General features: G+C 53.9%; 1 protein-coding gene across 1 annotated transcript in view; it reads right to left on the bottom strand.

Moving 5' to 3' along the window:
* Positions 1–21,403, bottom strand: part of ASTN2 (astrotactin 2) — a 362,612-nt gene that overhangs the window by 88,716 nt on the left and 252,493 nt on the right. Inside the window, exons 17-19 of the mRNA XM_059828642.1 lie at positions 16,704–16,969; positions 3,475–3,608; positions 2,163–2,311 (exon numbers count right to left, since the gene is read on the bottom strand). Of these exons, the coding sequence (XP_059684625.1) occupies positions 2,163–2,311; positions 3,475–3,608; positions 16,704–16,969 (549 nt within the window). The remainder of the gene's footprint in view (positions 1–2,162; positions 2,312–3,474; positions 3,609–16,703; positions 16,970–21,403) is intronic.

The following is a 21,403-nucleotide window of genomic DNA, read 5'->3' on the forward strand; positions in this document are numbered from 1 at the left end:
TAGCAGTCAGCATCTCTGCAAACCTACGCAAGGTATTTGCAAGAACCAAGTCATCTGGCATTAGAGGCCTGTAGGGTAAGAAAGGAATGAAGGCAGGAATGTTGTTTGGTTATAAACAACATAGAAAAAAAGGGAGAGCTTTAGGCTTGGCTTTTCTCTTTAATTGTTAATGGGGTCATTCTGTCCCAAACAGTCCCCCAGAGCAGGGAGAGGGGAGGGCAGCTCCCCATAATGAATTCAATCGCCTGTCAAACACATGGCAGTCATAAAAGCAAAATAATAATAATAATCTGTATTTCCTACTCTGGCTGCCAGGCAAAGATCCAGCCACTTCAAAGGAGAAACCCCACATTTCCCCGGTCTGGCCTCACCTGACCGATGTGTGAGCAATCTGGAATCCCCATCCAAAACAAAGCCCCTCCTTTGGTGGCTTGTTTTCTTTCTCTGTTACTGGAGGGTGCCCCTCCAAGATAAAGAACAAGACTTCTTCCATGCTGGGAAACTAGAAACATAACCCAGGGGCCATGGCTACATTGGGCAGCACTGGAAGTGGATGCTGGCAAGGTGCAGGAGAAAGCTCCTGCGGGACAGGGCTGGTGTACGAGCCAGAAACCAGAGCTCCATCTCGCAGGGGTCTCCACAAACAGCCGGGCCCCCCCAGGATGTGGGGCTCAGGCTCTCTCCAGCAGGAAGAGTCCAGCTCTTGCAGTACAAAAATTTGGATACGGTGGTAAGAGAGGCTGCAGAAGCAGAATAGATGGGCAGATGACAGAACAGCAGATGATCAGAGAGGGTGAAAACTTCCCTATGGCTGTGAGCTGGAGCGGTTTGCTCTGTGGCAGCTCACGGCAACAGAGGGCTTGGCCCAGAGGTCTTATGAAATTAGTGAGGAGAAGAAAAAAGCCACCACTACAAGCAGAGAAAGCTTCTGACCAAGACCTAAGGACTGCCTGTGTGCAACTCCCGATCTTGCTCTGAATGATATTCCTGAGGTTGCCTTTCTGGCTGGGAAACACAGACAAATGTCTTGCCAGGATGTCTGGGAAGGCCCTACAAGACTGCATGAGCGCAGCGAGGTTCCCCCCTCCAGTGCCAGCCCTGTCCCCATGTTCAGTCTGGTTCCTTGTCCTTGCAGGCAGCCCAGACATGCACGCCTTGCACAAGCTGACCAGGCTCCACCTTAAAACAAATGAGGTTTTTAATGACCCAAAGCAGTAGCTGTTGCAGAGCCTTGCTCCAATGACAGGTGGAAACCTTCTTCCTATGTCCCTTTACACAGGGAAATTAGGTACTGCCAGCACCTGGGGGAAGAAGCCTTCACACAAAGGTAAATCTTGGTTTTGGTCAACAACATTGGCTGCCCCTGACATATCGCATGAGCTTCCTTAACAAACTACATCCAAAATCCTCAAGCAAAAAGCAGTAGGAGGTTTTGCCCAGCTTGCCATGCAGCCCTAGCATCACTCAAGGTCTCAAGTGCTATTTTCTGAAATACATCATTGATTCACCCAAATCAAACCCCATCCTTCACACCCCTCCACCTTGCCCAGCAGCTCCTGGAGCACGGCTTGAATTGCTGACAAAGCCTTTGCAAGGCACAGAGTGCTCAGTCCAAGCCTGAGCTGGGAACCAAACTCCAATCCAGGGAAGTTTCAGGTTCCCCTGGAGAAGTTTTGTGCTGCTTAAATGATCTCCCTAAATATTGCAGGCTCCGAGTTACTTCGATAGGTGTGAAGGCAACTTAAAGTGTCCTTCCAAAGGCTAGCATGCAATGCAGTACTCACTGGAATGGAGCAGTAAAGCCCTCGAGTTGTTGAGGGCTGTGTCCTCCCACACCCACCATCCTGTAGCATTTTCAGGCTGATCAGATCAAACAGTCACTTCAGTCAGAAACTCCAACTCACAGCTCTCCTACCCAAAAAGGGCAAATAATTTCCTTCCGCCACGCTGTGGTTTTTTATTTCCCCTTCCCCTCAAATACCCATGCCTGCAGAACCCTTCAGAAACCTCTCCTGAATGGAGCAGGTTTGATAGCTCATGTAACACCTCAGCTCTATGCACTGTTCTCCACAAAAGCAGCAGCTCCCAGCCGGGCGGGATGCAGGATGCATCACCATGCACCGTCTGCACCAAGAGGAGCTTGCCCTCGCAGCTGCACCCACCTGTGTAGAGGTCCGTGTCCGTGTACTCATCCACCTTCTTGTGTTGCAGGACATAGTCAGACACCTTCGTCCCAATGGCAGGCTGCACGTCCAGCCACTCTAGAGAGACCACGGTGCTGGAGGGCTCCACATTGGGGGAGAGCCGTAGGCTAGGCAGGAGACAGGAAAGGAAAATAAATAAGACATCAGCTCCCTTTCTGGGGAGGAATCCACCTCTGCAAGCAGCACAACACCAAGCAGGGCTCACAGTCATACACAGGGATGTGCACACAGACCCACAAGGACAGGGGGCACAAGGGGAGCGCAGGTAGGTGAGCACAGATCTTCCAGTTGAAGGTCAGTTGGGTCCAGCCTACTGCAATGTGTGTCCTTACCTCCCCCTGCTCCGGGAAAAACCTAGGTCATGCAACCGCAACCATGCAACCCCAAATATCCCATCTAAAAGAGCCTTCATCTCCTGGGAGAACTGCTGAACTTCAGCAGCCCCACAGGGAACCAAGGACCAGCTGCCCAGGAGCAAAAGAAAAGGGGAGGATGCAGCTCAACCTACATGCACCCCAGCAGGGTTGAGTCTACAGGAGGGGAGGGTCCAGTCTGCATCACCAGTGAGCAAAGGCAAGGGAGGGCAGGAGGGAGAGAAGGGGCAGGCGTGGCTGTGAATTTACCCAGCTGCAAATGTGCAAGCCTCTGACGGGTGTGAGCAAAAGCCAAAGCAGGGCAGCTGTGCAGGAGCTCCTGCTCGGATCAGGGACCGCGTGGGTAGGGGGAAAGGCAGAGCAGCTTTGTGCTCCTGGCTGTGCCAGCGCAAAAGCGTCCGCTCTCTTTGCACCGGGGTAAATGACAACACGAAGTACAGGGCTATGGAGAGTCCGGCTCTAAACACATGAGCTTGTTTGTTGAACTCAGGATGGGAAATGAATCCCCTCCAAGGATATTGGCTCACTAAGAAGGTGTTCTGCTCCTCGTGGCTCGCTGGAGCCAGTCTTCCTGCTTTCTCAGCTAATTCCCCATCAGTTTGCTCCTGATTTGCTCTTGCTCTGACAAGCCACAATGAATTGCACCGTAATTCCATTTCTTTCAGCATTTGAAATCCCATTATACAAGCCCTGCTAATCAGGTGATGAAAATCTATAAGGAAAACTTCCAGGGCCACAGCCGGAGCCAGGATATCCTAAAGGCATCAGTCACACAGTGAGGAGCGCAGCCCCGGGGCTCAAAGGTGAGGGGAAGGAGATGCCTGTGGGCTGAGCCTGCGGGAAAGGGGCTGGTGCCGGGGCTGTGACCCGTGGGAGGGGCTCGCACCCATACGTACACAGGTGGAGGGAGAGGGCTGCAGTTCGGGAGTCCGTTCTCATCGAAGGCATTGAGGTCACACCTGCACCAGTCTTCGATAACATCGCCTTTCCCCGAGCACCAGTATGAGCTCATCAGGGCTCCCTTGAAAGCCTGAAGTGAGAACAAAAAGCGTGAACACACAGGCTAAAGACTTGGTGAAATCCAGCCAGTGGCTCAGCCGCGCGGTGCTGAGCATCAGGGGGGACATACGCGCAGAGCCCCGGGATCGGGAACTACGGTGGGGGTCCTCCCCAGCTCTGCCACAGGCTCTCTGCGTGACCCTGGGCAAGTCCCCTCACCTCCCTCTGCTTTAGCTCCCACATATCGAGTGATGCTGGTTGAGCCCTGGGTGCTGCTTTTGGTGTGGGGATGGGGAGCGTCTGCACGATCCTACAGAGAGGATCTCCTGTGACGGAGGACTGAGCTGCCTGAAGAAACACAAGTGTAAGCCCATTTGTGACTCTGGACATCATACATAGGATACCTTTACACTGCTACTGTGCACAATGAAACTCTTTCACGTGCCCATCCCACAGCTGTTTCTGTCCCCACTAAGAAGAAAGTAATTCCTACATCCCCAACAACACAAACCACTTCCATCCTTCTCATAGGTTTGTTATCCATACGAGCTGCTCTCCTGCAAGCAAATTGCTGCTTTGTTCACTTGCATAAGGAATACTCACAAGCAAAATAGCAGTATCTGGAAGAAAACCCCAAATTCCTGTAAAATACTTGCAGGGTGTTCCCCAGCCGGGCAGCCTCCCCTCCGCAGGCTGTCCCCAGCCCGACCAGGAGCCCTCCCGACCACTCCTAATGATGCCGGTGGATCCCCAGAATAACAGCTGTCCATCTGCTGGGGACTGAGCCTCAAATACTTTGACTGAATTCCCAAAGTCCTCCAGGTCTAACCCCGCGGTGTCTTCCCTGTGCTCACCCCGCAGCTCAGGGCACTCGGTGTGGGTCCCCACGCTGCCGGTTGGAGTATCTCTCGGTTTGTACCCTGCGGTAGTTCAGACTGCATGGATTTACGGTGGTTTCTCCCACTACCCTTTCCCTTTGTGCCTAATTAAACCTTCAGCTTGGAAGACAGCATCTCTCCCTGCACACACGCACAGGGCAACATTCAACCCGACCCTGTGAAGCCACAACGCCCTGCTACAATAATCATAACACCAAAACTTCATCCACTAAAACAAACCTCTTTGTAATGTTTTTGACCTTTTAAAAGGCACATTTCGGGGATGAAACGCCTTCACAGGTCCTCATCCGCATAGAGCAGCCTTGCTGCCAGCCTCCGCGCAGCCCAGCTCGCAGCAGCGCTATTCCGCCCATTCAAAGCCGCCTGCGGATGCCTGGCCCCGGCGATATCGCCTGCGCTGCCAGGTTACGCCTTAAAGATAAAAACGTGCCCTTTGAGGAGGACAGGGACGGCTCCAGCAGCTGCGGCATTTAGCAGAAAACTCTAGGAAAAGCGCCATGCCGGGGAGGTTTCTGAAAAGAGGAGGTATAAATAGAGCCTGACGTCAGGGCTCCCATTGTCCGGGGTTTTGTCGCTCTCCCCAAACACCCCGAGCACCTTTAATGAGGCGCCTCGAGGCTCTCACGTCTGAAACATTTTCTGCTTCCAGGCATTTACAAAATGGGACTGTTCCAGAAGGAAAAAAAAAAAAGGGGAAGGAAAAAACATGTGAAAGAGAGAAAATGTGACGTTATTTTATTTTGTTCTTTAGAATGTAATTGAAGCGCTGGGCTGGAAAGGACATCGCAAAGTAATTGGAGAGCAGGAAAGACGGAGGGGAGTTTATCTGACACATGGATAAATGGGTGCAGATACACTTCTGTAGAGAGCGGCGGGTCTGTGCAGGTTAGAAATAGAAAATGATGTACGTAGATGGATGGAGGAGCGTGTGCTGTCCCTAGGAAGCAGGATAAATACGTATGTTGTGGGTACACGTGTGCAGAGACATGCACTGTGGGCGAAGACAGATGTTGGGTGATCCCTGGAAGAACTGCACTGTCACCCCTCCCCAGCCCCGAACCCCGCTGCTCTGCATGCTCCCACCCTGGCCCCTAACCCAGCTCTTCCCTGTACATCCCCAACCCAGGGAAGAAATCCCACCTGCCCCATCCATGCCCTTTAGCCAAATCCAATACTCAATTCCATCCTTCTATTTCCTTTTTTCCGCTGGTAAGTGCAAGGCTGGATGAGCAATCCCCTCCGCTCTGCCTGCCCAGCCTCGCATACATTTTAATTAGATCCTGCAGGTACCCAGCCATCATCTGCCTTGTGTCAACCTTCACACAAATGAGGTTAGCTAATCGATGCGTCCTTCAATTGCACTCATTAAGGCGAGCGCACCTACGTGCACTAACCGGGTTACTCGGAGCACGGTTAGCCCCCGGAGCTGGCTGCTGCCTCTGTCCGATTTCCAGCAGCCGGCTGACGTCAGGGCCAGGCTGGGGAGGCCGGGCAGCCAGGACTCACCTTCCCTCGCTTTCCAGCGGGATTTCGAGCCAGCGGTTTCCAGGGTTTTCCCGTTGGTGCTGGGGAACGCATGTCAAAGTGTGGGGAAGCGGCAAGAGCGAACCGATGGGGAGAAACGGGTAAGATCGTGCAGAAAGAAGGGATGAAGCTCCCCACATGAAGATATTCACCATCGCTTTAGGAGGCTCTACACCCTCCGTGCGGACACCAGCCTGCTCTGTGGGGACACACAGCTGCTCCGCAGAAACTTCAGGACAAACGGAGGGTCTCCGTGAGCTCTGAGGCCTCTCTGGTCCTCCCAGCCCTGAAGCCAGGTACAGCTTCTGCTGTAGTTCACACACAGCCCACCCTTCCTTCCCTCGCCTCCCCCAGACTGCCCCAGGCTCTGGCTGCAGCGGCAGAGGCTGCTCTCAGGCCCTGGCAGAGATCTGCAGTTGAAATCACCTTCCCCTGCAAAGGCGACAGCTTTAACCAGCCCAGCCCGGAAGGCATGCTGCAGGCATGTGCTCCTCCGCAGGTGGGAACCACATGAAAACCTCTCCTTCCCTTTCTCCTTCTGACAGCATAGCCCGGGAGGTACGGGACTCTGCTCACGCAAACCCAGGGGAACGGCAGCTGCCACCCAAAGCAGGAGCCCAACGGCAGAGGAAGACCGAGAGCAACGGACAAAGGATGCGGCGAAGGTGCTGAGACCCATCCCGTGGGCAGCGGCAGCCTTTGGGCGAGCTGCAGGTGGGAATGCACTGGGATCTCCCTGGTCTGTGGTGGCTGAGGACCGCCTTCCCCTCCTGCCTCGGAGTGGGCACCTCCACATCTCCTGTCCTTCCCTGCTGCCATGCTCCGAAATGTGCAGCAACCGCTCTCCTCCCTGCCAGGAGACAAGCACGTACAACAAGACCATCTCCAACACGACCATCTCCGCATCAGATGCTTCGCCATGGTGGTCACGCCAAGCCACCGAGCTGGGAAAACCCAGCAGGCTCTGGAAGCGTGAAGGACTTCCCAGGAGCAGCCCTGCCTGCTGGGGATGGCAGAGCAGCCCCCAGTGCACTGTCCTGCGCTTGCCAACCACTCCCCGGGATCTCACCGCCCCTCTGTGCCCTAAGGCAATTTTATCTTTCATTTAAAAGTATCCAAATTGTATTGTTTCCCTGTGAGTCAGCCCATTTAGTTTACGTCCTTCAGTGCCAGAGGGGAAATTTATGAGATGAGAAACTGGCTCGAAACGTTTATTTTCTAGATGACGAGTCATGCCATTAGATATATAGCATTATGAATCATAGGAACAGCATCTAATTTGCTCTTAAAGGTATAATAGGTCTGACTCCCCACACCCATACACACACACATATATTGGATTGATAGTTCCCCCATAGGATGGCTAGTTCATTTGTTTTGACACGAGCAAGACTTACAGGACCATAAAGTCCCATCTTACCATAAGTTAAGCCTATTCATAAAAAAAATATTAGGGAAACGAATGATCAGCTAAGCACATTTATCCTACACTCGATTGCGTATGGATCTTTCTCCTGTTGTTATTTGTGCTCAGAGGGAGGCCATTTGGCCCCATTTTATAGCTTAGATGCTCTGCAACAGAATATAGAAGAACATTTCCTTTGTCCTCTGTTAGACCTGGCTGATGGAGGGAGAAGCATTAAGTTATTTCTGACCATGGGTTTTCTGTCAACATCCCCGGAGAGGTAAATTATAGGACATGAAGGAACCTTTCAGATCAGCATTTGGACTCAGCACCACAGGGGCTGGTGTTTCCGGAGCAGGTACTGGAAAGGGCATGTGATGGGTGCTCATCTGTGAGCATCTGGTCTTCTCCATGGCTGACAGGGGTATGAAAATCTGGCTCAATTGTTTCTTTGAGTCTAGATTTCTTTGTGGTTGGTATGCACACCTCAGTTTCTGGAAAAATTAAAAACAAAATACATGGAAATGAAAAAATAACCACAAATGAGCATGCAGGCTGGACATAGATATGCTGGAGATACCAGAAATGACCTAAAAGCTGCCAATTTGGTACATTTTGGGGTTTGCCATAGTTTTCCTGGTCTTTCTTTGCTGGTTTGTTTTTCTTCTTCTCAATGCAGAAAGAAGGGAAGAAGAGTGGAAGCAGGCAGAGTCATGCCAGCGGACAGGCTCAGCCCCATGTCCAGGGACGCAGCAGCCAACGGAGACATTCCATCCCTGCCTGCTTGCAGGACGGAGGCGGTGCCCGCACACCACCACCACCACCTTCCCCCGGGCGCAGGCAGGTGCCACCGCAGGAGGCAGCGGGCTGCCGGGCGAGGTGCGGCCCTCTTCTGCTTACCAGCAAATCCAGTCACCCAGCGATGCCACCCCATACGGTGCCCGACACAACCGGGCCACTTGAGCGGAGCTCCCGGACGCTGCTGTGCTCCAAGCAGTCTGTAGGTAGCAATAGCAATACTGACTGTTCACCAAGGGAGAGGAGACTGTGGGATGTAGGCTCAAGCAGGGATTTCACAGCCTGAAAGGGATGCTACCATGATGATAGGGTGGCTGGAGGAAAAGCTTTCCGTGCCCTTATAGTAATGCTCAGTGCTGTTCACAGGAGTCAGATGCTGCTCCTTAGTCTAGACATCTCAGGGCAGGGAGGGGGGAAGAAAAAGGAGGAGGAAAACTAAGAGTTTCCCAGGCCAGAGACTCTTTCCAGGATCACGCAGTTCGCGTCTGAAAGTCTGCTCCAGGTTCACGGCAAAGGAGGATGAAGTTTCCCTACTGCTGTTGGCAGGTGATCTCATCTTGTGCTGCTCACACCCTCCCTGCCTCCGGCTGCCTCTCCCCAGGGAGCAGGATCACCAGCACTTCATCCTGGGAAGGCACATCAGCGGTTTGCCGGAAAGGTCAGGGTGCTGGAAGGTACCCAAGGTGGGCAGCATCCTGGTTTCTGTTATTTATGGGATCCGAGAGAGCAGCAGAGGACACTGTAAAACCTGGCAGCAGGGGAAATAAAAGCGTTTGTGCTGCAGCGAGAGTCCCGTCCTGGGGAGACGGCTCTGCTTTCACACCTCGGCTACAAAGCTGCCCATTATAGCACGATCGGGGCGGTTACAATGCAGCTATTCTTCCCCTGGTAACGCAAGTCGGATGTGGGCTAGAGCTGCAGCAGGATGCTCAAGCGCGCGAGGAGGAGGACAAGAGCCAATTAGCAGATATTAAAACAAAGCAAAAACAAATAAAAAACCCCACACCCCACACCAAAACAAAAACCTCATCTCAACAATACAAATGCTGTCCCAGTTCACCCTGGCTCCCTTTCAGCTTTGGCAGTGGAAAAAGAAATCCCTGGCACAGGCTCTCCACGCCTTCAGGGGCTGCTTTGGGGAAGCCGTGTATGCACGGGGAGGATCGTTGTCCTCTAGTAGCTCTGCCATCGGGTGCTATACGGGGGCCAAAGTGAGCCCATGGCCTCGGGGATGCCTCTTGCCCTGTCCTCATAGCATCCTGCAGCACCCTTTCATAGCACCCTCCTCCTGCCAGGCCTGGATGGGCAGAGGACATCAGAACCAGCCCTGGGAGCCAGGGCAAGGGGGAAGGCCCAGACATCTGCCCTCCCGAACGGGATTCAAGGGGTACGGCCAAACTCTTCCCTGAGAAGAGTCCCAATTTGACTTCTCCAGCCTCTGCCTCAATTCCTCTGTCCCACCTCCTCAGGCTCACGTTTCTCCTAGTCCTGCTCAAGCCTCAGACCGATCTCCTCCAGGCACGTCTCTGGTCTCCACTTACGGAGGTTTGCTTCCCTACGGGCTGAACCGGGATGCCTGCACAGACAATGTGTACCCAACGGAGTCAAGGGCTCCTCTCACAAGGCACAGTCATGATTTCAAAGCCAGCAGCAGAGCCCAGACGATGCCCGACAAGGCAAGCTCCTGCTGCAGGAGCACAGCGTCCCAGGGCAACCGCACGGGGCTCCTGGGGTACCAGATTTCTGGATTTCTCAGGTGTGCTCTTTTTCATCTGCTCTGCCCTTTGATGGCAATGTCAACACCAAAGCAGAAGGTCACAGCACCAGCGAAACACTTGGATACTCCAGCTCCTCGCCCAGGGGCTGGAGAGCTGCAATGGCGAGCCCAGTCCGCACAAACAAGGGTGGGCTCCCCACCGCCCTGACAGACACGCGGCCATGGGGTACGATGGATGTGTTTCCCCCCACTGTGGGCCCTTTAGACTGTCCATCCTGGTAATTCAGAGTTGGTATAAGTGCACAGAAGCGCTCTGGGTACGCAGCCAGGGCATGGCTCCATCACACCGTGCCTTACCAACAGCAAGTGAGAGACAACCTTGACCCCGAGACCTGACGAAGAACCACCGACAGAAGACATCAAAACCAGCTACGCTTTGCAATTCTGCTGAAATACAGCCATCGGAGCAAGCGAGCAGCAAGGGCAGGGAGATCAGCCAGACCCAGGAGGAAAAGCGACACCAATTTGTGCAGCTCCCTCTGAAGCTGCCACCACCACTTTGCCATCACCTGCGTGAGCAGCTAGCCCGCTCCAGGGGGAGGAAGGACATGCGATCCCATCATCATCAGCGCATCCTCAGAGTGAGCTGAGAGTAAGTAGTTTGAAGGATGGGACAGATGAAAGAGGTGCTTTTCCCTCTCTGCCCCTGCTTGCCTTCTGGTCTGTGACAACTCAGCTGCCCGTCTGGCCGGGCTCGGGCGGTCGCTGGAGCCAGCGCAGTGCTCCCCTGGGACACGAGCACAGGCTGGGCACACTCGCTGCCCACGGCTCCCCTGGTCCTCGCTCCCAGCTGTGGCCACCCTGCCAGCCTGGGGACACTGGAGCGGTCAGCGGTGACCATGCTCTGCTCAGCGAGGGATGGCTCCTCGGGGCCGGCGGGTGCTCGCAGGCAACGGGTGGGAAGGAGCGATGGGGAGTTTTGCTCCAACCTTGAGCCGCCGTCCCAGCCGATGACCCAGCAGGGGCTCTGCAGGCCCCCAGCACGCAGGCACAAACGCACTGTGGTCCACGCACAAGCAGGGAAGCAGCTCTTCCTGAGAGCCCTGCCAGGGTCCCAGCCACATGCCAGGCTCCTGCTGAGGCCGACGGGGCCAGCAGCATGGGGACGTGGCCCCCAGCAAGCCCCACCATCCCCTCCACACCGCGGGCTGGGACACATGCGCTGCTGGCACATGCTGAGATTATTCAATTTTCAAATTAAATCAAGTTCCTAGGGGTCTTCTAAAAATCCAAGCTCCACATCCATTTGTCTCCTTAAATACAAACAACAGGGGTTTGAGTCCATTTCCCACTAGGAGCGAGACTGATCTCTCCTGCCCCCCTTCCCTGAGCCCCCCTCGCCAGGCCACCCTCTAAGCACTTCTGCAGCTGCCCGAGCTGCTCCGCGGGAGCAGCTTTGTGTTTGGTTTGGGATTTTTTGGGGAGAAGGAACAGACCACGAACAGGAGGGACCACGCCGCCGAACATGTCTGCCCCTTTCCTCCCCACTGCTGACCACAGCTGCCACGTGGCCCAGGCCACGCACGTGGGCACGCTTGTCAAAGGTGCTCCTGGGTGCACCGAATCTTCCAGGTCTCCGGGGCCGCTCCCCAGGCTGGTGCTGGCAGTGGGAGGGAGGGGGAGAAGCAGAGCATCCCCACTCCTCCCACTGCCTCTCAGGGTTAGCTGCCCGGCTCACCTTCCCGCAGCCCAACCAGGGGACACAGAGGTTTGCAGAACAGGCAAACCTGGGGTCTCGGTCTCTCAGCCCATGCCTCTCGGTGGACTCCAGGGCTGTGCTGGGCAGTAAGAAGTATGTTGCCCATCCCCATGGGGTGAGGGCAGGCAGGAATGTGCTGATGGTGGAGGAGGAAGGCGCTCTCACAGGGGTGACGTGCAGCTCTCCTCTCCTTTGGCTCCAGGATGTTGACTAGAGGGAAACCAGACAGGGTCACCATGTCTCTCTTCTCTCCCATCACATGCACTCAACAGCATTCTGCCCTCGAGGTGTCGGGGGTATTTTGCCCACAGAAAGCCCCACAACAGACAGAAACTCTTTGCTGTTGGGCCTGGCCAGCCACTGACACCAGTGGAGGTTTCTTCCACAGTCCTGCATTGGAGGATCTCCTCCAGCTTCATCTGGACCCAGCAGTGGAGGGACCACTGCTTTGACCATGCTGTGGTGTCCGCACTGCTGCAGAGTACAAGTGAAGCAGAAGAGAGATGTGGGCAGACAGCACTGATCAAAGTAAGATGCAGGTTCCAGAGACATCCAGAGAAGTCACCGCCAAGGTCACAGCTTCTCTGCCTCTTTACATCTCTTCTACTTGTGAGCATTTAGACTGAAGAGCAATGAAGCTGTAACAGCAACGGTGCTATAAACCTACTTGGACTAGTTTAATCTCACCAGCTGACTGGGACTGGTGGAGAGAGGACTCCAGCACTGCCTCTGTTCCAGCAAGCACGCCTTCCTCTGTGAAACCTTCCACCCACAGCCACATCAGCCATGACTGCTTGAAAAAGCCATTCAAGAAAGCCCTTCAAAAGGTGCTTGGACTTTCAAAGACATTTCCTTGACCCTGGGAAGCTCCTTGTCCACCCAGCACTGCTCAACTCCCCAGCCAGGCTGCAGCTATCAGCGACCGTGCAAGTTCTCTGACCAACGCCATTAAACCACAGGGGAAAACAGAAACACCTCCTAGCAGGGGCTCAATCCGGAAAGTTTCCATTGCACGCAGAAGGAAAAGAGAGGTCATCAACAACTGGCAGTGCCCTGCTCTGGGCACCCAAGATGCTCTTCCTCCCCACTGCTGGGAGTGGGAGTGATGCTTGAGCAGGACTGGGGAGACAGACCAAACCCCTGCTGATCACACACAGCTGACAGCACGAATGCCTCCAGACAAACATTCCCTGGACAGCAAAGGGCAAAACCTGACTCCTGGAGGCCTTCTCAATTTCAAGCCCTCGCTTCAAAGCAAGAAGAAAACAGCAGTTCCCAATGACATGGAAATAAAAGAGTTTTCCAACTTATTTCACGTGGGCAAAGCAATGTATTTTCATCTAATCTCCCTCTTGGAAACAGTCAGTTTTAGCTGAAATCAAACATGCATACATAGAAAAGTCGCAAATCAGCCCAAGGCAGACACCCAGCATGGAAACGTAAACCCCAGCACTTAGAGTTTGGCAAGGTCATCAGCAACCGAGAACATGGTCTTGGTAGAGTGCGGTAGTTGTAAACTTTAAAAAGTGCGTAACTCTCTGCACTGAGGCAGATGAAAAGACAAAGCTACTAAAAAAACCCTGCACATACTGAAGTGGGCAAAATGTCTTTACCTGCATCCTGCCTCATCTCTTTGCTGCTAGGCTGATACAGGAAAAATTTCAGCAAACTTTATAGATGTTAGTATCCACCTTATTAATGACCTTGCTTTCTCTCCGTACACATATATCATTATCTATGTGGACATATATGCAAAGAGAAAGATCTTCATTGTTTACAATTATTATTTTTTTAATACTACGGGGGAATTGGGATCTGCTTGCAGTTCCTGTAAGGTCAGCATTTGCTGTATCGATTGAGTATTATCCACATGGACGGGAAAAAGCAGGCAGGGGAGAGCTCAGCTGTGGATGCTGTGCTCAGAGGCGCAGGACTTGGCTCAGCCCAGGCATCTGCAAATCTTGTTTATGCCACAGGCAAATGCCACTTTGCTAGTGCCTGGCTCCCCCCCCCCCAGGCATCCTACTTGATGCTGAAAAAGGATATTTCATCATCCAGACCCTACATGACATGCTGCTAACGGCACCCACCCTTTGGGAGCCTACCCTGGCGCGCAGAGTGAGGCAGCAGTTTAGGCTGGTGGCTTTCCGGCATGCTTACAGCGGACAAGGGCACACCGCTGGGTCTGGGTGACAGGGTGATGCCCCCGTGGCGGTGGCAGCTTCCCACTGCCCCTAGACCCTTTTCCCTTTCGTGGTCACCCTCCCTCCCCGCTCATGGGGAAAGGTCACGCTCCTGCCCTCCCGGGTATCCCTCGTCCCCGAGCTCACGATGCCACCAGAGGCATGGGGCCATGTTCTCACACAGGCAGTGCTAACCCTGCACCAAGCCATCCTCTCTGGGCCACGGGCACGGCTACCATCGGCTCCATCTCCTCCGGAGAGGCGGGTGCAGCTTTGCCCAGCCCAGGTCACCCGGCAAAACCTCCAGCGCCGAGAGTCGAGGTTTGTGCTGGGGTGGCAGCGAGCCCCTCCGGCAGCAATGGATTACAGCCCCCAGGCACGGGGACTTGCCCCTGCCCGCGGGGCCGAAGGGCAGCGGAGGGAGGAGAGGGAGAGAAATAAACATCCTGCAGCAAAAAGGCTGATGGAGAGAAGGGTGAGAAGCAAGCTGAGGAGGAAGGGATGGAGGGAGCAGGACAGCGGATCAGATGAAGGTTTAAGAAGTGAGCAAGAAGGGGAAAGGAAAGTGCTGGAGCTGATGTGAGACAAGGGATTCATGCTGAGGGAAAGGGAATGGCCAGGAAAGAGAAGGAGAGACAGGGAAGGCAAAAAGCACTCCCTGTGTCCTGCTGCGGCAAGGGTGGGGATGGCCTTGGGTGGGCTGCAGGGACGGGGGATGAGAGGCCCTGCCATCAAGAGAAGCCCACAGTCAAAACAACAAGACCCAGTCCAGCTGCATGCCGGGGGTCAGAGAGGACAGCGTGCACCCTCCTGCCCCCCCAGCCCAGGACCTGCCACTGTGGATGGCACAAGGCGACCTGTCCTGGCACGCGCTGCTCGCTGCCAGCTCCCGGTGTCCCCTTAGCACCTGCTCCGGCAGCATCCTCCATCCTGCAGCCGCCCCAATCGCTCGCCCTGCCACCTCTAACCCCAGCCACCGCTGACTGAGAGCACCCTGGGGTGAAGGGGGAGCAGACTCACACACAGCACCCTTGCACAGACAGGCTCCCTGGGGGTGCCCCTCCACCTCTGGGTGAGCAGGTGGAGGGAGGAGGAGGAGAAGGGATGCATCGAACGCAGTCCTCCGGAAGACGACTGGGGCTTCTCTTGTTTGGTTGCTTCATTGGGTTTTTGTTTGTTTGCGTGTTTGTTTGCTGGTTTTCCCGGCGCCTCGGCAGAAAGCACAATGCGGGCTGTCCTCCAGCTGCAGCTGACGGGGCCAGCCCTCTGCGTGAGCCAGGGGAGGGAGGGAAGGAGGCTGCTGCTGGTGAAACACAGGCTCCAGCTCCCCAAGGCAAGGAGGGGCCCCAAGCGAGCCCGGCAGGGCAGGCAGCGTCGGCAGGGCTGGGGGGACAGGTGAGGAGGAGGAGGGGACCTTGCAGCCAGGGCCAGAGAGGCAGGGTGGCATTGCCACCTGGGCGCAGGGCTAGGAAGGGGGGCTGGTGGTGAGCAGGGTCCATGGAGGTCCCCCAGACCCTGCTGGGCTCTGCTTGCTTTCGCTGTTACCCCTTCCCCGCTGGCTAGCCTACCTCTTGTACCCCCAAAGAAACCGTCTTCTTGCAGACTGCTGCTGGGAAGCATGTCTGTCTTGCCTGAACGAAACCAACCTTCCCACTGCTCTCCCTGTACCTGCAATGCCTCATCCCAGCACTGCCTTGGACACGCTGATAACGGCAGGTCAATGTCTACACAAGAACTGCCCAGCGAGAAGAACAGACATGGGTGGGGAAAAGATGCACGATGAGAAAACAGTGAGAGAAAGGGAGTTTGGGGAAAAGAGCTGGAAAGAGAGAGGAACCGAGGTATGGAAGTGAGGCATGGCTGCATGGAAGAACCGGGAGGGTTGATAGATGGGAAAGCAGGAACAAGATCAAGAAGTAGATAGGGAGGGACGGTCCCCATAAGGGACTTGGGGGCCAGGAGAAGCTTAGGGGCTTTTTTGCCCATGGATCTGGGAAGGGGTGAAGCATCATTGCTGGTTGTCACACCTCCATGTGCTATGATTGCTTCCCAACCTGCAGCCCTCTGCATCCCACCCACAGCTGCTGCGTGCGGGCTCCCTCCAGGCAACTTAATCAAGTGCAGGCTCAGTGCTAATAAGCGACTTTAAGCAGGTCTGTCATTTTTGGACTTGGGATTGGGGTTAGAGGGCTGCGGAGGGGGGCAGGGGCCGGCAGTGAACGGAGAAAGTGGGAAATCAATCTCCATAGGATTAACACTGAAGTCCTTGCAGGAGGCAGAGGAGCCCAGCCCCAGGGAAGGGTGACCTCCAGCTTGGCTGGTCCCTCCTGGAGTAACAGTGACCTCCTGTGGCTGTGGGACTGTCCCGAGGGACTGGTTATTCCCTCCCTCCGCACCGGCGCTTTGCAAAGCCAAGCTGGAGCTGTACAGGGCTTTGGCCATCCCTTGAACAGCTACGGCCGAGATCTCACAGCCACGAGTGAAAGACTGACCTGAGGCCTGGCTCCTAAGCCGCCTCCACAGGACACATCCTGCACACCGGTGTTTGCTGTGGGTGGACACCGGGAATGGCCGTGGCCACAGCTGCTCATGGCATTGCCTTCACCATACTGAAGGCAGGGAGACACAGGTCTGGGAGGGCTGCGGGTGGTGGGCAGCAGGACGTGCCAGCTCCACCACTGACACCGTCCTGAAGCGTTCCCCACCAAACGTGCACACGAAAACGCTGCCCCGCTCTGGGAAACCCAACATTTATGCAGAGACTCAGGAAGGCAGACTTGAGAAGTGACTAAGGCAGGATCATAGTGGTGGAGCTGGTCCATCACCGGCTCACTCACTCACCTCCCTGGTATCGTTGTCCTGGATCAGAGCGTATAGAGGCACCACTCGGTTGATCTCCAGCAGAACCGGCGTAGGGCTGAGCTGCTCCTTGCCGGGGCGCCGGCACAAATGGCAAGTGGATGGGCAGCGCCCTTTCTCCTCGCAGTGAATCTCCACACCTGAGATGAGGTGGTCGTCAGACAGCATCTGTGCTGTCAGCAGGCCCGAGAGATAGGTGATGAAGGGCATGGATTTCAACTCCTTCTTGTTTCCAAGCTCAGTTGTTTCTGGTTTAGGGAGAGGGAAGAAACCAAACAACATTAAATAAATCTCAGCATAGCCATCCCAAACCCAAACTTGCTGCAGCCAGGATAAACGCAGCTGCTGAAGGTGTAGACCAGGTGGGAGCAGGAAACCAGAAAGGTCAAGAAGAGGAGAAAAACAGGACTTGCAGGTCACTGCTTGGGAGTGGGTAGAAAGTGTGGGCATTTCCAGCTTCCTTTTTTGCAACCTGCATATTCACTTTCTGCGCTTCAAAACGAAACAAACCCACCCAAGCATATCTTTCCTGCCAAAAAGAAACCCCTCCAAAGCAACCAGGTCGAAGAGCTGAGTGCCCTCACCCTGGCCCCAATGCCAGCCCTCTCGAGTCCCTGTGGTCCTCAGCTCTCTCTTTTGGGTGACACATTATCCAGGGCACCGAGACAGACTGCAAGGAGGCTGCAAAGAGACTACACTGTGGGATGAAACCCCTTGACATAGGGAGTAAGCGGGTACCGGAACAAACTCACGGCACAGGGAATAGATGGAGGCATTTCCAAAACCAAACTGTCAACACTCTGCTTTTAGGAAATACTCAGGCCTTTGAAACCCATTGTGAAACTACCTGGTGGTCTTAACCACAAGGTGATAAACCCGGAGAGCCTCGCTTTGTTCTGCCTTGGTCCAAATGCTTGCTAAGGACAAGGAAAGCATCGCACCTGCTGATACCCTGAGGAAAGGAGCCAGGACTCCCATCTGTGTCCTGTACACTTCTATTTAAACTCTTTATCTATAGACACTGCTCTTGCGTTGATCCAAGAAGGAGGGCCCAACCTTCATAGCTTGGTGATGGGCCTACAGAAGAAAAGCCCTTCCCCATCCTGTGCCCAAATGAGGCTCTCAACACAGAATCACACAGACTCACAGCATCATTAAGGTTGGAAAAAACCTCTACGATCATCAAGTCCAACCATCAACCCAACCCCACCATGCCCACTAAACCATGTCCCGCAGTGCCACGTCTACACGTTCCTTGAACACCTCCAGGGATGGTGACTCCACCACCTCCCTGGGCAGCCTCTTCCAATGCTTCACCACTCTCTCAGGAAAGAAATTTTTCCTAATATCCAGCCTGAACGTCCCCTGGCGCAATTTGAGGCCATCTCCTCTTGTCCTATCACTTGTCACTTGGGAGAAGAGACCAGCACCCACCTCACCACAACCCCCTTTCAGGTAATTGTAGGGAGCGAGAGGGTGTCCCCTCAGCCTCCTCTTCTCCAGATAGCAACAGCTTCCCAGGCCCAAGAAGGAGCTGTAGAGGAATGAGGATTGTCTCAATGCCCTCGGCTTGCAGTGACATGCAGCTGATCTGGCAAGGCACTAGTCCATTAGAAATACAAGTAAACACGGTATTCATTCATGACTCCCGAAGCCCTCCAGGCTAGGGACAGCCCTTCCCTGCTGTCTGGCTGTCAGGGAACACTTCTGTGCGCAGGATCAAAGCTGTCACAGGAAGAATGAGCAAATTCCAACCAACCCATCTTTCACTGGGATAAAAGGGGAGCAGTTGCTAAGATAAATCAAAACAAGGCTGTGAGGAGATGTCCTAACATCTAGGGAGACACTGGTTTACACAGACATGGAAAATGAGAGTTGGAGCTAGTTCTTGGAGAGATTATTTTCTGGAAGAGCAGCTCCAGGCAACTTCAAGCCTTGTAAGGGAAAGTCATGAAGCCATGATAAACTGGGTGGCTCAGAAAGAGCAAAGCTACAAGGCGATACCACGAGCCTCTGTTCACTACTGGGTAAGAGTAACAGTTTTTTCTAACATCACTACTAAATTACATTTAGAAGGAAAAGGAGATGACAATGACACTTCTGGGTTGCAAAGCTTCTTTACCAGAGCTCAAGCAGTGACTTCAGCAATCCTGCATAGGGAAGGAAGTTTTGGAGCCACGCTTTCAGGGAGGACATGAACACAGAGCTGAAGAGTAAGTGGAATCAGTTATCTCATGACTGGTGATAGGATAGCAAAGCTTCCTGAATTATTGGCTTTATAGCTAAGAATTATAGACCACTAGCATCAAATGCCCGGATGTGTTCTTAACACAAGCTGTGACTCAGCCTAAGCTTAGCTAAGGCTTGTCTGGAGATACGGCACACAGTTCCAAGCCTTTCTAAAAGGCTTTCTGAGAATTATTGTTCAAATTGCACATATAGGCTTCCCCCAACACCTGGAAGAAGACCTGGAGACAGCCCAGGCTGGATGGGCAGCATGGTCCAGCTGCTGGAGCGCTGCTCTGGGAATGCCTTGTTGGAGGCTCTGTTCCAAGCTGTCTGCTCTGTGCTTCTTCCCCCACGTCATCCATCCTCTCTGCGTTGAAGCAGAGGGCACACGATGCATTTGCACACAGTGCTTGTGGTCTCAGGTGGTCTTCAAGTACAAACAAGCAGTAAGGAGAGGGATGAATAAGCAGGAAGAGCAACCTCCCTTGGTCCTCTTCAGTTCCGATCTGTGTTTGCACGGAGCAAGCCGAGGCAAGTCAGGAGCAAAATAAACTTCTGAGCAAGAATTTCCCTCTGCAGGAGAGTGCTAACTCCAGTCTCCCTGTATTGCCCCATGCTGAGGGACAACCCCAACTGATGCAGCTGTAAGAGCTTAGACTCAAGTGTTTGCATTAGCTGCCCTGTCCAGGAATACAGATGAAGCTCCGTGCAGCAGTGCTCCACCAGACACGTCACCTTAGGGAAGGAGAGGACGCGGCTTCCCTGCAAATGGTGGGCTAGACAAGGAGAGTCGTTCTCCAGTGTCCACCCTGACAACACAGCCCCTTTAGCAAAACAATAAAATGAGCGTGAGCTTGTCCAACATATCCTGCACCACCCGCTGCCTCCTTCACCCATCGCTCCTAGGAAAGGGCACTGTAGCTGGGGGTGGTGGAGGTGGTGGTTTCAAGAGCTTTTCCAAAGGGACTGGCATGAAAGTGAGGGTTCCTTCTTTCTCCTGAAGGAAACCCAGATGGAGCAAAGCCATTTCAGGAGCAGCAGTCACCAAATGGAGCTGCACAGGGGGAAGAGTAGAAGTCTGCAAATAAAGTAAGGTAGAAAACTGTGTGAGTAACAGAGCTCCCCTTCTATAGCAGCCACGTTCTCAGCAACAGAAGATTAACCATGGAGCCTGGTGACTTGTGGCAGGCTCATCAGCAGAGCAGACTTCATAGGTAAGGTGGAAACGGCTATTTGCATTTAATCCTCTTTATAACAGTGGAAGCGCCAGTCACTTTGGGGAAAAGGATTGCTTTGCAGACTGGCTTCCTGGGGACATAAGGGGTTACTGCAGCTGAGCTTACTGGTTCAGCATGCTGGCAAGAGATCCACGGTGTTCCCTTGTACCGAAAAGGCTCTGGGTACAACTCCAAAGGAGGAAAATGAAACAGGACGCGGTTCAGCAGAGGGAGACGGGCTTCACTGCCAAATTGCCAGCTCTCATCCAGACAAGCACTTGGAAGTCATCAGCACTGGATAGCAATTCCTGGTAGCTTTTGTGGAACGAGCTTTGGGGGCTTAAGTACAGTCCTAACGAAATAATCACCCCGTTTTTGCTATTAAAACCTATTGGAGAGTGCTAGCTGCACACTCTGCTTGTGAGCCAGCGAGGAGGAACCGCTGCTCCTCATCTGCTTGCTCAGGGGGTGGAAGGCATCAGCTCCAGGTGCCTCATCCCTAGAAATGGCAATTTCCTTGATGGAGATTGTGCTTCCTTCTCTTCCCACCCACATCACCCACCACTCACGGCATCTCACAGAGGAGTTATTCAGATCTGGGCAGTATTTTCCCCCAAAACACACTCCTTTATGCCTGGACCTGCCATTGCAACTGTAGCCCAGGGAGAAGGGAGCGGGATCCCTCTACCTCCCTCCCTCCTACCTCTGAGATGAGTCTTGGTTATCTGTTCAGCTCCCTACACGCAAGGAGGGGGCTCAGGGGCCAGCCCGCTCTCCCCATGGCAAACCCGACAGTGAACTGGAGAAACCCCGCATATTCCTGGAGGCTTGGTCTGGCTTTTATTACCTAGTCGCTGTACAGCGTTCGTCAGTGCTGAGGCCCAGCTGACTGGCTTCTTCTTGAACGAAAATACCGGTGGCCCAACCCTATTCCTGATGAAGTCAAAGGAAGTTTTTGCCGTTGGACTGGAGAGAATCAGAACCAGACCCTGCAATGTACCATTGCAATGTCATCTCCAGCTGCCAGTGAAGCCAACAGAAATGCTCGTCTTCACTGCAAGCTGGGTCCAGTCCAGAGTAAGTAAATCCAGCTTTAGCGTTCAGGTCCACGTTGCACGAGCCCTGTGCAGAACTGGATAACCTCCCAGGGCACTCAGATTGTTCTTGCAAAGCCTCTGCTTCACTCCTAGGGAAGGGCTTTGCAGGTTCCTGCTGCTAGGCTGCTCCAAAGGTCCC

This window comes from Gavia stellata, chromosome 24 (genome assembly GCF_030936135.1).
Source record: "Gavia stellata isolate bGavSte3 chromosome 24, bGavSte3.hap2, whole genome shotgun sequence".
In the NCBI taxonomy this organism is placed as follows: Eukaryota; Metazoa; Chordata; class Aves; order Gaviiformes; family Gaviidae; genus Gavia; species Gavia stellata.